Source organism: Pseudophryne corroboree, chromosome 7 (genome assembly GCF_028390025.1).
Source record: "Pseudophryne corroboree isolate aPseCor3 chromosome 7, aPseCor3.hap2, whole genome shotgun sequence".
In the NCBI taxonomy this organism is placed as follows: Eukaryota; Metazoa; Chordata; class Amphibia; order Anura; family Myobatrachidae; genus Pseudophryne; species Pseudophryne corroboree.
The window spans coordinates 361,438,908-361,454,999 of NC_086450.1; the positions used below are offsets into that span (position 1 = coordinate 361,438,908).

The 16,092-nt window shown below is 49.2% G+C and overlaps 1 protein-coding gene across 7 annotated transcripts in view; it reads right to left on the minus strand.

The window, feature by feature from the left end:
- Window positions 1-16,092, minus strand: part of CCZ1 (CCZ1 homolog, vacuolar protein trafficking and biogenesis associated) — a 185,200-nt gene that overhangs the window by 83,595 nt on the left and 85,513 nt on the right. For all 7 annotated transcript variants that reach the window (XM_063934490.1, XM_063934487.1, XM_063934485.1 and 4 more), the window contains exon 9: window positions 1,486-1,567. In XM_063934490.1, the coding sequence (XP_063790560.1) occupies window positions 1,486-1,567 (82 nt within the window). The remainder of the gene's footprint in view (window positions 1-1,485; window positions 1,568-16,092) is intronic.

The window sequence follows — 16,092 nt, forward strand, 5'->3', positions numbered from 1 at the left end:
CATCTGTGCTGCAGCCTGGATATCACTAAAACCTGCACTGTTGGTGTGCCTTGAGGACCGTGGTTGGGAATGCCTGCTCTAGAGCCTAACACTAACCCCCCCCCCCCCCTTAGTGCCTAACGCCAACCTCCCTCCCACAGCTAAACTCAAAACTCCCTCCAATGCTTAACCCTAACCTCCCATAGTGCCTATCCCTCTCCCCCCAGCCTAACACTAACCTCCCCTTAGTGCCTAACCCAAACCTCCCTCTAGAGCCTAACCCTAACCACTCCCCTCCTAACCCTAACCTCCCAAACCCCTCGGCCTAACGCTAACCCCCTCTTCCCCAGCCTAACCCTAATCTCCCCCAGTGCCTAACACTAGCCTCCCCGTAGTGCCTAACACCCCCCAGACTAACCCTAAACTCCCATTAGTGCCTAACCCTAACTTCCCAACCCAACACTTCCTCTAGTTCCTAACATTAACCCCGCACCCCCAGCCGAACCTCTCCCTAGTGCCCAACACTCCCCCAGCCTAACCCATACCCCCCAATCTCCACCTCCTAACCCAAACCTCCCTCTGGTGCCAAACCCAAACCTTCCCGTCACAGCTTAATCCAAACCTCTCTCTAGTGCCTAAACCTAAACTCCAACTATTGCCTAAACACCACCTCAGCCTAACTCAAACTCCTCTCTCCAATGCCTAACCCTAACCTCTCCCCAAGCCTAACCCAAACCTCCCTCTAGTGCCTAACCATAACCCCCCCCCGACTAACCCTAATCTCCCCTTAGTGCCTAACCCTAGCCTCTCTCTAGTGCCTAACCTCCCATCCCAGACCTCCCTCTAGTATTTAACCCTTCCTCAGTGCCTAACTCCCCCCCACCAGCCTAACACTAACTCCTCCCCCAGCCTAACCTCTACCTAGTGCCTAACACACTCACCCCCAGCCTACCCCAGCCTTCCTTTAGTGCCTAACCTCCCAATCCCCACAGCCTAACCTAAAACTCCCTCTAGTGCCTAACCCTAACCTCCCACTAGTACCTAACCACCCAGCCTAACCCACACCTCCCTCTAGTGCCTAACCCAAACCTTACAATCCCCACAGCCTTACCTAAACCCCCCTCTAGTGCCTAACTCTAACCTCCCACTAGTGTCTAAAACTCCCCACAGCCTAACCCAAACCTCCTCCCTCTAGTGCCTAACCCCCCCCCCCCCCACAGCCTATACCATGCCTCACTCCAGTGCCTAACTCCCCCCCCCCCAGCCTAACCCAAACCTCCCAACCCCCACATCCTAACAAAAAAACTCAACCACCTTCAGCCTAACCCAAACCTCAATCTAGTGCATAACCACAATGTCTACAATCTGAAAATGTTTACACATTGCCTGTTAACAGTTTAACAATGTCAACATCACCACTGTCGTCACTGTAGTGTCTACATAATGAATGTCGACATTATCAATGTTGAAGTAATGACTATTCCCGGTCTTTCCATTTATATTTACCTCAGGTTCTGTGTGTCTTGGGAAGAGCGATGTAGTGAGGTATTTATACAGTATTCGCATATCTTCTTGTTCTAATCCACTCCTACAAAAGAGAACACATTTCAGGAACAACAATAATCAGCTCTGATGAAAATTTCAAAAATATGGTCTTCTAGATGTTCCCCATTATCTTACTACTTCCGTTTTCTGCTTCTCATACCAATCACCCATGCTGTTGTGTTGGAACCATGTTGATTTGTACAGCGTGTAATTACCAGACATATGTAAAAATCTACGCCAGCGTGTCTCTGTACACATACTTGGGGAATGTAATATCGTGTGAGTATCAGGAAGGTACAATTTGTGAGATTTCTCATGTGTTTTTTTTTTTTTTTTTAAGTGCCAATCATTTACATGGCAAAATCAACCTGGTTTTGTCTTGTACATGACTGCCGCTTTAAAAAATCAATCAATCAATCAATCAGGAGATCCTCAAACTCTTTCCCTCCCTGATTCTCACACCCTATTACATTCCGCCCAAGGATTTTCTCGTGTGGCACTTACAGACCCATACAGTCCATGCATTATGGAGCCAGCAAGAAAGACCATTGGCTTTAATCACGGCTTTTAGACACATATGTAACGTTGTAATATACATTATATTGCTATTGCATGTATTTTTATAACGTGCAAAAACATTTCTCAGCACTCTACACCAGGCCTGGCCAACCTGTGGCTCTCCAGATGTTGTGAAACTACACATCCCAGCATGCCCTGCCAGAGTTTTAGCATTCCCTAATAGCAAAACTGTGGCAAGGCATGATGGGATTTGTAGTTTTACAACAGCTGGGGAGCCACAGGTTGGCCAGGCCTGCTCTACACGGAGGGAATCCGAATACAAATTATGTACAATGATATGAAACAGACGGCAAAAGTGGTCCTGCCCAAATGAGCTTACAATCTAAGAGGGAGGGCAACAATTAACACATAAGGCAGCGCAGTAACAACTGTGACTGGAGTGAGTAATGTGTGTGTGTGGCTACTGTAAGGCAGAAACATTATCAGCCACCAATACTATAGCAGATACTGGCATTTCTGTGCAGATACCACTTGTGTGGTATGAGTGAAATAAGGAGACATAAAAGATGAATTAGTGACTGGTGTCAACCATAACTAAAATAAGATTTTACTCACCGGTAAATCTATTTCTCGTAGTCCGTAGTGGATGCTGGGTACTCCGTAAGGACCATGGGGAATAGACGGGCTCCGCAGGAGACTGGGCACTTCTTTAAAGAAAAGATTAGGTACTACATCTGGTGTGCACTGGCTCCTCCCTCTATGCCCCTCCTCCAGACCTCAGTTAGGGAAACTGTGCCCGGAAGAGCTGACATTACAAGGAAAGGATTTGGAATCCAGGGTAAGACTCATACCAGCCACACCAATCACACCGTACAACTCGTGATAACTATACCCAGTTAACAGTATGAACAACAACTGAGCCTCATTAAACTGATGGCTCAGAACAAAAAACCCTATAGTTAAGCAATAACTATATACAAGTATTGCAGAATTCCGCACTTGGGACGGGCTCCCAGCATCCACTACGGACTACGAGAAATAGATTTACCGGTGAGTAAAATCTTATTTTCTCTGACGTCCTAGTGGATGCTGGGTACTCCGTAAGGACCAATGGGATTATACCAAAGCTCCCAAACGGGCGGGAGAGTGCGGATGACTCTGCAGCACCGAATGAGCAAACTCAAGGTCCTCCTCAGCCAGGGTATCAAACTTGTAGAATTTTGCAAACGTGTTTGATCCCGACCAGGTAGCAGCTCGGCAAAGTTGTAAAGCGGAGACCCCTCGGGCAGCCGCCCAAGAAGAGCCCACCTTCCTCGTGGAATGGGCTTTGACTGATTTAGGATGCGGCAGTCCAGCCGCAGAATGTGCAAGTTGAATCGTGCTACAGATCCAGCGAGCAATAGTCTGCTTAGAAGCAGGAGCACCCAGCTTGTTGGGTGCATGCAGGATAAACAGCGAGTCAGTTTTTCTGACTCTAGCCGTCCTGGAAACATAGATTTTCAGGGCCCGGACTACATCCAGCAACTTGGAAGCCTCCAAGTCCCGAGTAGCCGCAGGCACCACAATAGGTTGGTTCAAATGAAACGCTGATACCACCTTAGGGAGAAATTGGGGACGAGTCCTCAATTCTGCCCTGTCCATATGGAAGATCAGATAGGGGCTTTTACATGACAAAGCCGCCAATTCTGACACACGCCTAGCCGAAGCCAAGGCCAAAAGCATGACCACTTTCCACGTGAGATATTTCAACTCCACGGTCTGAAGTGGCTCAAACCAATGTGATTTTAGGAAATCCAACACAACGTTGAGATCCCAAGGTGCCACTGGAGGCACAAAAGGGGGCTGAATATGCAGCACTCCCTTAACAAACGTCTGAACTTCAGACAGTGAAGCCAGTTCTTTTTGAAAGAAAATCGACAGGGCCGAAATTTGGACTTTAATGGATCCCAATTTTAGGCCCATAGTCACTCCTGACTGCAGGAAGTGCAGAAATCGACCCAGCTGAAACTCTTCTGTTGGGGCCTTCATAGCCTCACACCAAGCAACATATTTTCGCCATATGCGGTGATAATGTTTTGCTGTCACATCCTTCCTAGCTTTTATCAGCGTAGGAATGACTTCAACCGGAATGCCCTTTTCCATCAGGATCAACCGCCATGCCGTCAAACGCAGCCGCGGTAAGTCTTGGAACAGACAGGGCCCCTGCTGTAGCAGGTCCTGTCGGAGCGGCAGAGGCCAAGGGTCCTCTGAGATCATTTCTTGTAGTTCCGGGTACCAAGTCCTTCTTGGCCAATCCGAAATGATGAGTATAGTTCTTACTCCTCTCTTTCTTATTATCCTCAGTACCTTTGGTATGAGAGGAAGAGGAGGGAACACATAAACCGACTGGTACACCCACGGTGTCACTAGAGCGTCCACAGCTATCGCCTGAGGGTCCCTTGACCTGGCGCAATATCTTTTTAGCCTTTTTGTTGAGGCGGGACGCCATCATGTCCACCTGTGGCCTTTCCCAACGATTTACAATCAGCTGGAAGACTTCTGGATGAAGTCCCCACTCTCCCGGGTGGAGGTCGTGCCTGCTGAGGAAGTCTGCTTCCCAGTTGTCCACTCCCGGAATGAACACTGCCGACAGTGCTATCACGTGATTTTCCGCCCATCGGAGAATCCTTGTGGCTTCTGCCATCGCCATCCTGCTTCTTGTGCCGCCCTGTCGGTTTACATGGGCGACCGCCGTGATGTTGTCTGACTGAATCAGCACCGGCTGGTTTTGAAGCAGGGGTTGTGCCTGACTTAGGGCATTGTAAATGGCCCTTAGTTCCAGAATATTTATGTGTAGGGAAGCCTCCTGACTCGACCATTGTCCTTGGAAGTTTCTTCCCTGAGTGACTGCCCCCCAACCTCGGAGGCTTGCATCCGTGGTCACCAGGACCCAGTCCTGAATGCCGAATCTGCGGCCCTCGAGAAGATGAGCACTCTGCAGCCACCACAGCAGAGACACCCTGGCCCTCGGGGACAAGGTGATCAGCCGATGCATCTGAAGATGCGATCCGGACCACTTGTCTAACAGATCCCACTGAAAGATCCTTGCATGGAACCTGCCAAAGGGAATCGCTTCGTAAGAAGCTACCATCTTTCCCAGGACTCGCGTGCAGTGATGCACCGACACCTGTTTTGGTTTCAGGAGGTCTCTGACCAGAGATGACAACTCCTTGGCCTTCTCCTCCGGGAGAAACACCTTCTTCTGTTCTGTGTCCAGAATCATACCCAGGAACAGCAGACGCGTCGTAGGAACCAGCTGCGACTTTTGGATATTCAGAATCCAGCCGTGCTGTTGTAGCACTTCCTGAGATAGTGCTACTCCGACTAACAACTGCTCCATGGCCCTCGCCTTTATAAGGAGATCGTCCAAGTATGGGATAATTATAACACCTTTCTTTCGAAGGAGTATCATCATTTCGGCCATTACTTTGGTAAATACCCTCGGTGCCGTGGACAGACCAAACGGCAACGTCTGGAATTGGTAATGGCAGTCCTGTACCACAAAACGGAGGTACACCTGGTGAGGTGGGTAAATGGGGACATGTAGGTAAGCATCCTTGATGTCCAGTGATACCATGTAATCCCCCTCTTCCAGGCTTGCAATAACCGCCCTGAGCGATTCCATTTTGAACCTGAACTTCCGTATATAAGTGTTCAAGGATTTCAAATTTAGAATGGGTCTCACCGAACCGTCTGGTTTCGGTACCACAAACATTGTGGAATAGTAACCCCGTCCCTGTTGAAGGAGGGGAACTTTGATTATCATCTGCTGGAGGTACAGCTTGTGAATTGCCGCCAGTACTAACTTCCTGTCCTGGGGAGTAGCTGGCAAGGCTGATTTGAGGTAACGGCGAGGGGGAGACGTCTCGAACTCCAGCTTGTATCCCTGAGATACCACTTGGAGAACCCAGAGATCCACCTGTGAGCGAACCCACTGGTCGCTGAAGTTCCGGAGACGGGCCCCCACCGCACCTGGCTCCACCTGTGGAGCCCCAGCGTCATGCGGTGCACTTTGAGGAAGCAGGGGAGGATTTTTGTTCTTGGGAACTGGCTGTATGGTGCAGCTTTTTCCCTCTACCCCTGCCTCTGGGCAGAAAGGACGCGCCTCTAACCCGCTTGCATTTCTGAGGCCGAAAGGACTGTACTTGATAATACGGTGCTTTCTTAGGCTGTGAGGGAACCTGAGGTAAAAAAGTCGACTTCCCAACTGTTGCTGTGGATACGAGGTCCGAAAGACCGTCCCCAAACAATTCCTCACCCTTATAAGGCAAAATTTCCATGTGCCTTTTAGAATCAGCATCACCTGTCCACTGCCGAGTCCATATTATTCTCCGGGCAGAAATGGACATTGCATTAATTCTAGATGCCAGCCTGCAAATGTCCCTCTGTGCATCTCTCATATATAAGACTACGTCTTTAATATGCTCTATGGTTAGCAATATAGTGTCCCTGTCCAGGGAATCAATGTTATCAGATAGGGAATCAGACCACGCTGCTGCAGCACTACACATCCATGCTGAAGCAATAGCAGGTCTCAGTATAGTACCTGAGTGTGTATACACAGACTTCAGGATAGCCTCCTGCTTTCTATCTGCAGGCTCCTTTAAGGTGGCCGTATCCTGAGAAGGCAGTGCACCTTTTTTGATAAGCGTGTGAGCGCCTTGTCCACCTTAGGGGGATGTCTCCCAGCGTAACCTATCCGTTGGCAGGAAAGGGTACGCCATTAGTAACCGCTTAGAAATTACTAGTTTCTTATCTGGGGAACCCCACGCTTCTTCACACAATTCATTTAACTCATCAGATGGGGGAAAAGTCACTGGCTGCTTTTTCTCCCCAAACATAATACCCTTTTTTGTGGTAACCGGGTTAATGTCAGAAATGTGCAACACATTTTTCATTGCCGTAATCATGCATCGGATGGCCCTAGTGGATTGTACATTTGTCTCATCCTCGTCGACACTGGAGTCAGACTCCGTGTCGACATCTGTGTCTGCCATCTGAGGTAGCAGGCGTTTTTGAGCCCCTGACGGCCTCTGAGATGCCTGGGCAGGCGCGGACTGAGATGCCGGCTGTCCCAAAGCTGCGTCATCGAACCTTTTATGCAAGGAGTTGACACTGTCGGTTAATACCTTCCACATATCCATCCACTCAGGTGTCGGACCCGCAGGGGGCGACAACACACTTATCGCCACCTGCTCCGCCTCCACGTAAGCGTCCTCATCAAACATGTCGACACAGCCGTACCGACACACCGCACACACACAGGGAATGCTCTGACTGAGGACAGGACCCCACAAAGTCCTTTGGGGAGACAGAGAGTATGCCAGCACACACCAGAGCGCTATATAACAGAGGGATATACACTATACACAAAGTGAATTTTCCCCCTATAGCTGCTTATATCACAATTTTGCTCCTAAATTTATGTGCCCCCCCTCTCTTTTTTACCCTTTCTGTAGTGTATACTGCAGGGGGGAGCCTGGGGAGCGTCCTTCCAGCGGAGCTGTGAAGAGAAAATGGCGCTGGCTGTGCTGAGGAAGATAGCCCTGCCCCTTCAGCGACGGGCTTCTCCCGCTTTTTATAACATTAATGGCGGGGGTTTCTGCACATATACACTGTTATACACTGTATTATGTGCTTTTTTGTGCCAAAAGGTATACTAATTGCAGCCCAGGGCGCCCCCCCCCCCAGCGCCCTGCACCCACCAGTGACCGGAGCGTGTGGTGTGCTGTGGGAGCAATGGCGCACAGCTGCAGTGCTGTGCGCTACCTTATTGAAGACCGGAGTCTTCAGCCGCCGATTTTCTCCGGTTTCTTCCGTCTTCTGGCTCTGCAAGGGGGACGGCGGCGCGGCTCTGGGAATGGACGATCGAGGTCGGGCCCTGTGTTCGATCCCTCTGGAGCTAATGGTGTCCAGTAGCCTAGAAGCACAAGCTAGCTGCAAGCAGGTAGGTTTGCTTCTCTCCCCTAAGTCCCACGTAGCAGTGAGTCTGTTGCCAGCAGATCTTACTGAAAATAAAAAACCTAACAAATACTTTTCTTTATAGTGAACTCAGGAGAGCCCACTAAGTGCATCCAGCTCAGGCCGGGCACAGATTCTAACTGAGGTCTGGAGGAGGGGCATAGAGGGAGGAGCCAGTGCACACCAGATGTAGTACCTAATCTTTTCTTTAAAGAAGTGCCCAGTCTCCTGCGGAGCCCGTCTATTCCCCATGGTCCTTACGGAGTACCCAGCATCCACTAGGACCTCAGAGAAATAACATTTCCATTAACCAGACCCCCTTCCTGCTTCAGCTATTGAGAAGAATCTCTCTTTTGTGCTTATCCACTAGCTGGGAGTAGCTGTGTGCTCTGGATATTTGTTTGGCTTCATGCTTATTGCAGGACACAGAGCCAGCACACTTGTTCTCCATGTACGCAGAAGTTGTGGCAGCAGCTGCAGCAACCAAGTAGGCTGTGGAGATCATCAAGGTTGAGCAGAGAAGGTGTCTGCAATGACAGTTAAACTCTCTGGGTTCAGCAGCTGAACTGATAAAGGGGTCTATTCATGAAGCAGTGAAAAGTGTGGAGTAGTGAACTAGTGGACAAGTTGCCCATGGTAACCAATCAGCATTTACATGACATTTATAATTTGCATATTATATAATTGTACGGAGCAGCTGATTGGTTGCCATAGGCGACTTCTCCACAGACTCACTTCTCCACTATTTTCACTGCTTCATGAATAGACCCCATAGTACAGTATTAGTCGATTTAAAATAAGAATTTACTTACCGATAATTCTATTTCTCGTAGTCCGTAGTGGATGCTGGGAACTCCGTAAGGACCATGGGGAATAGCGGCTCCGCAGGAGACTGGGCACAAAAGTAAAGCTTTAGGACTACCTGGTGTGCACTGGCTCCTCCCCCTATGACCCTCCTCCAAGCCTCAGTTAGGATACTGTGCCCGGACGAGCGTACACAATAAGGAAGGATTTTGAATCCCGGGTAAGACTCATACCAGCCACACCAATCACACCGTACAACTTGCGATCTGAACCCAGTTAACAGCATGATAACAGAGGAGCCTCTGAAAAGATGGCTCACAACAATAATAACCCGATTTTTGTAACAATAACTATGTACAAGTATTGCAGACAATCCGCACTTGGGATGGGCGCCCAGCATCCACTACGGACTACGAGAAATAGAATTATCGGTAAGTAAATTCTTATTTTCTCTGACGTCCTAGTGGATGCTGGGAACTCCGTAAGGACCATGGGGATTATACCAAAGCTCCCAAACGGGCGGGAGAGTGCGGATGACTCTGCAGCACCGAATGAGAGAACTCCAGGTCCTCCTCAGCCAGGGTATCAAATTTGTAGAATTTAGCAAACGTGTTTGCCCCTGATCAAGTAGCTGCTCGGCAAAGTTGTAAAGCCGAGACCCCTCGGGCAGCCGCCCAAGATGAGCCCACCTTCCTTGTGGAATGGGCTTTTACAGATTTTGGCTGTGGCAGGCCTGCCACAGAATGTGCAAGCTGAATTGTACTACAAATCCAACGAGCAATAGTCTGCTTAGAAGCAGGAGCACCCAGCTTGTTGGGTGCATACAGGATAAACAGCGAGTCAGATTTTCTGACTCCAGCCGTCCTGGAAACATATATTTTCAGGGCCCTGACTACGTCCAGCAACTTGGAGTCCTCCAAGTCCCTAGTAGCCGCAGGTACCACAATAGGCTGGTTCAAGTGAAACGCTGAAACCACCTTAGGGAGAAATTGAGGACGAGTCCTCAATTCTGCCCTGTCCGTATGAAAAATTAGGTAAGGGCTTTTATAGGATAAAGCCGCCAATTCTGAGACACGCCTGGCTGAAGCCAGGGCCAACAGCATTACCACTTTCCATGTGAGATATTTTAAGTCCACAGTGGTGAGTGGTTCAAACCAATGTGATTTTAGGAACCCCAAAACTACATTGAGATCCCAAGGTGCCACTGGAGGCACAAAAGGAGGCTGTATATGCAGTACCCCCTTGACAAACGTCTGAACTTCAGGAACTGAAGCCAGTTCTTTCTGGAAGAAAATCGATAGGGCCGAAATTTGAACCTTAATGGACCCTAATTTTAGGCCCATAGACAGTCCTGTTTGCAGGAAATGCAGGAAACGACCCAGTTGAAATTCCTCTGTAGGGGCCTTCCTGGCCTCGCACCACGCAACATATTTACGCCAAATACGGTGATAATGCTGTACGGTTACATCCTTCCTGGCTTTGATCAGGGTAGGGATGATGACTTCATCCGGAATGCCTTTTTCCTTCAGGATCCGGCGTTCAACCGCCATGCCGGCAAACGCAGCAGCGGTAAGTCTTGGAACAGACAGGGTCCCTGCTGGAGCAGGTCCCTTCTTAGAGGTAGAGGCCACGGGTCCTCTGTGAGCATCTCTTGAAGTTCCGGGTACCAAGTCCTTCTTGGCCAATCCGGAGCCACGAGTATAGTCTTTGTTGAGGCGGGACGCCATCATGTCCACCTTTGGTTTTTCCCAACGGTTCACAATCATGTGGAAGACTTCTGGGTGAAGTCCCCACTCTCCCAGGTGGAGGTCGTGTCTGCTGAGGAAGTCTGCTTCCCAGTTGTCCACTCCCGGAATGAACACTGCTGACAGTGCTATCACATGATTTTCCGCCCAGCGAAGAATCCTTGCAACTTCTGCCATTGCCCTCCTGCTTCTTGTGCCGCCCTGTCTGTTTACGTGGGCGACTGCCGTGATGTTGTCTGACTGGATCAGCACCGGCTGACCTTGAAGCAGAGGTCTTGCTAGGCTTAGAGCATTGTAGATGGCCCTTAGCTCCAGGATATTTATGTGAAGTGATGTCTCCAGGCTTGACCACAAGCCCTGGAAATTTCTTCCCTGTGTGACTGCTCCCCAGCCTCTCAGGCTGGCATCCGTGGTCACCAGGACCCAGTCCTCAATGCCGAATCTGCGGCCCTCTAGAAGATGAGCACTCTGCAACCACCACAGGAGAGACACCCTTGTCCTTGGTGACAAGATTATCCGCAGATGCATCTGAAGATGCGATCCAGACCATTAGTCTAGCAGATCCCACTGGAAGGTTCTTGCGTGGAATCTGCCGAATGGGATTGCTTCGTAAGAAGCCACCATCTTTCCCAGGACCCTTGTGCATTGATGCACTGAGACTTGGCCTGGTTTTAGGAGATTTCTGACTAGTTCGGATAACTCCCTGGCTTTCTCCTCCGGGAGAAATACCTTTTTCTGGACTGTGTCCAGGATCATCCCTAGGAATAGAAGTCGTGTCGTCGGGATCAGCTGCGATTTTGGAATATTGAGAATCCAACCGTGCTGGCGCAGCACTATCTGAGATAGTGCTACTCCGACTTCCAACTGTTCCCTGGATCTTGCCCTTATCAGGAGATCGTCCAAGTAAGGGATAACTAAAACTCCCTTCCTTCGAAGGAGTATCATCATTTCGGCCATTACCTTGGTAAAGACCCGGGGTGCCGTGGACAATCCAAACGGCAGCGTCTGAAACTGATAGTGACAGTTCTGTACCACAAACCTGAGGTACCCTTGGTGAGAAGGGTAAATTGGGACATGTAGGTAAGCATCTTTGATGTCCAGAGACACCATATAGTCCCCTTCTTCCAGGTTTGCAATCACTGCTCTGAGTGACTCCATCTTGAATTTGAACCTTTGTATGTAAGTGTTCAAGGATTTTAGGTTTAAAATTGGTCTCACCGAGACGTCTGGCTTCGGTACCACAAATAGTGTGGAATAGTACCCCTTTCCCTGTTGTAGGAGGGGTACCTTGATTATCACCTGCTGGGAATATAGCTTGTGAATGGCTTCCAATACTGCCTCACTGTCTGAGGGAGACGTCGGTAAAGCAGACTTTAGAAAACGGCGAGGGGGAGACGTCTCGAATTCCAATTTGTACCCCTGAGATACCACCTGAAGGATCCAGGGGTCCACTTGCGAGTGGGCCCACTGCGCACTGAACTTCTTGAGACGGGCCCCCACCGTGCCTGAGTCCGCTTGTAAAGCCCCAGCGTCATGCTGAGGACTTTGCGGAGGCGGGAGAGGGCTTTTGTTCCTGGGAACTGGCTGTTTGTTGCAGCCTTTTTCCTCTCCCTCTGCCACGGGGCAGAAATGAGGCGCCTTTTGCCCGCTTGCCCTTATGGGGCCGAAAGGACTGCGCCTGATAATACGGCGTCCTCTTAGGTTGAGAAGCTACCTGGGGTAAAAATGTGGATTTTCCAGCAGTTGCCGTGGCTACCAGGTCTGATAGACCTACCCCAAATAACTCCTCCCCCTTATAAGGCAATACTTCCATGTGCCTTTTAGAATCCGCATCACCTGACCACTGCCGCGTCCATAAACCTCTTCTTGCAGAAATGGACAGCGCGCTAACTCTTGATGCCAGTCGGCAAATATCCCTCTGTGCATCACGCATATATAGAAATGCATCCTTCAAATGCTCTATAGTCAGTAATATACTGTCCCTATCTAGGGTATCAATATTTTCAGTCAGGGAATCCGACCACGCCAGGCCCGCACTGCACATCCAGGCTGAGGCGATTGCTGGTCGCAGTATAACACCCGTGTGAGTGTATATACATTTTAGGATATTCTCCAGCTTTCTATCGGCAGGTTCCTTTAGGGCGGCCGTATCAGGAGTAGGTAGTGCTACCTGTTTAGACAAGCGTGTGAGCGCTTTATCCACCCTAGGGGGCGTTTCCCAACGTGCCCTATCCTCTGGCGGGAAAGGGTACGATGCCAATAACCTTTTAGGAATTATCAGTTTTTTATCGGGGGAAACCCACGCCTCATCACACACTTCATTTAATTCCTCGGATACAGGAAAAACTACAGGCAGTTTTTTCTCACCAAACATAATACCCTTTTTAGTGGTACTTGTATTATCAGAGATATGCAATACATTTTTTATTGCTTCAATCATGTAACGTGTGGCCCTAGTGGAAGTCACGTTTGTCTCCTCATCATCGACACTGGAGTCAGTATCCGTGTCTGTGTCTGCCATTTGAGGTAACGGGCGTTTTAAAGCCCCTGATGGCGTTCGAGACCCCTGGACAGGCACAAGCTGAGTAGCCGGCTGTCTCATGTCGTCAACTGTCTGTCGTAAAGAGCTGACACTGTCACGCAATTCCTTCCATAAGCTCATCCACTCAGGTGTCGACTCCCTAGGGGGTGACACCTCTATAATAGGCAATTGCTCCGCCTCCATCTCATTTTCCTCCTCAAACATGTCGACACAATCGTACCGACACACCGCACACACACAGGGAATGCTCTGATAGAGGACAGGACCCCACTAGCCCTTTGGGGAGACAGAGGGAGAGTATGCCAGCACACACCAGAGCGCTATATATAGACAGGAATACCACTATAAAATGTGCTTTTCCCTTTATAGCTGCTGTTAGTATCAAAACTGCGCCAAATTAGTGCCCCCCTCTCTTTTTTACCCTTTTCTGTAGTGCAGGACTGCAGGGGAGAGTCAGGGAGACGTCCTTCCAGCGGAGCTGTGATGGAAAATGGCGCCCGTGTGCTGAGGAGATAGGCTCCGCCCCCTTCTCGGCGGCCTTTTCTCCCGCTTTTTGGTGAGTTCTGGCTGGGGTTAAAATACATCCATATAGCACTGGGGGTTATATGTGGTGTATTTATGCCAGCCAAGGTGTTTACATTGCTGCTCAGGGCGCCCCCCCCTAGCGCCCTGCACCCTCAGTGACCGAAGTGTGAAGTGTGCCTGAGTAACAATGGCGCACAGCTGCAGTGCTGTGCGCTACCTTGTTGAAGACTGATGTCTTCTGCCGCCGATTTTTCCGGACCTCTTCTTGCTTCTGGCTCTGTAAGGGGGCCGGCGGCGCGGCTCTGGGTCCGAGCTCCGAGGCTGGGCCTGTGTTCGGTCCATCTGGAGCTAATGGTGTCCAGTAGCCTAAGAAGCCCAAGCTGGCTGCAAGCAGGCAGGTTCGCTTCTTCTCCCCTTAGTCCCTCGATGCAGTGAGCCTGTTGCCAGCAGGTCTCACTGAAAATAAAAAACCTAAAACTAAACTTTCACTAAGAAGCTCAGGAGAGCCCCTAGTGTGCACCCTTCTCGGCCGGGCACAAAAATCTAACTGAGGCTTGGAGGAGGGTCATAGGGGGAGGAGCCAGTGCACACCAGGTAGTCCTAAAGCTTTACTTTTGTGCCCAGTCTCCTGCGGAGCCGCTATTCCCCATGGTCCTTACGGAGTTCCCAGCATCCACTAGGACGTCAGAGAAAATAACCCTGTCCATGGTGTGAGGACCCCTCAGCACTGCCAAGTCCTACTTCCTTCGCAAATCAAATATTTAATGGTTTGTATTTGGTAGATGGTTATATGGAAGGTAGGGCACAGTGCCGTCTTCACAATCAGTGGCAGACAAAACTTTTAATCAATAGACATCTTTTGATTGCCTGTGATTGCTAACTGTTGCTAAGTTGTGCGACTGTTCTGCGCCTACTGTTATGCCGCAGTGCATGGTTTGGTATTGTACGATTACTTAATTTGCAGTCAAATGACAGGTGCACAGCCAAAAGCAAAGGGAAACGTAATTCACCTAAAAAGCTCAGGGTGGGCTGAAAAATGCTGCAACAACTGCAAAGTAGTATGGACTAAGCCGCGGATGGTGCAAATGACCCTCTCCGCATTTCGCTGGTGCCCGTATAAAATCTAAAAGACAGATTATGAAGAAATATTTGTGGAGTGCAAATTTTTAGATGATGTAACTTTTATTAGTTATTCTTATGCCGCTCTCAAACAAGGCCAACATCTTGCAGCTTATTTATATCCCAATACAGCATGTAAATTAGACACACTATAGTATGTGCTGTAATCGGAGCAGGATATCTATGATCTGAAACCAAAGCTGTGCAGAGCCACAGTGCCGAGTGTTAACAGGGAATGGCAGAGTGCAGAGGCTGGTGATGACAGCTCTGATAGACAGGGACACAAGGATGTGTTTCCCTACTATTTCCCACCTTAAAGGAAAAGGATGATGCGGATATGTCACACTAGTGCCGCAGTGTACAGCAAGGGGAGATTCTGGGCTAGATAAGCCATATAGTGAACTTTTATAGTGTCACTTGCTTAAGCTTTAGAATGTAAGCTTTGGAGAGCAGGGCCCTCCTTCCTCTTGTTTTCTATATCTAATAATGTACTTTGCAGTGGAGTGATTAGGTATTTAAGGGCCTGATTCGGAGTCAGGTAGATCTCTGTGTACAAGCACAACTGACGAGTTCTTGCATACAGCGCATATGCAGATGTGAATTTCTGCATTTTTGCATATCACCGTCCTATTCTGAGCCCGACAGAAATTGTCCGGTTCTGTTGTTCCATGAATGAATGGGCGTTTCAAGGTGGGAGCTGGCCAGCAACGATGAGATCATACTTTGCACCACATAAATAGATGTTGCTGCTAACAAGTAGTCTGTTACCAAACATAGGTGGCGCCATTTCTCACCTCACTCTAAACGTAATATAGTAGAGTTGGAAAAGCTTTAGGATCTTGACATATAATACACTGCTTGCTACATAACAGGATATCTCAGTACATGTAAAAAATACGATTTTACTCACCGGTAAATCTATTTCTCGTAGTCCGTAGTGGATGCTGGGGACTCCGTAAGGACCATGGGGAATAGACAGGCTCCGCAGGAGACAGGGCACTTTAAGAAAGAATTAGGAATACTGGTGTGCACTGGCTCCTCCCTCTATGTCCCTCCTCCAGACCTCAGTTAAGGAAACTGTGCCCGGAAGAGCTGACAGTACAAGGAAAGGATTTTGGAATCCAGGGTAAGATTCATACCAGCCACACCAATCACACCGTATAACTCGTGATAAACTTACCCAGTTAACAGTATGAACAACAACAGAGCATCAGACAACCTGATGCAACCATAACATAACCCTTATTTAAGCAATAACTATATACAAGTATTGCAGAAGAAGTCCGCACTTGGGACGGGCGCCCAGCATCCACT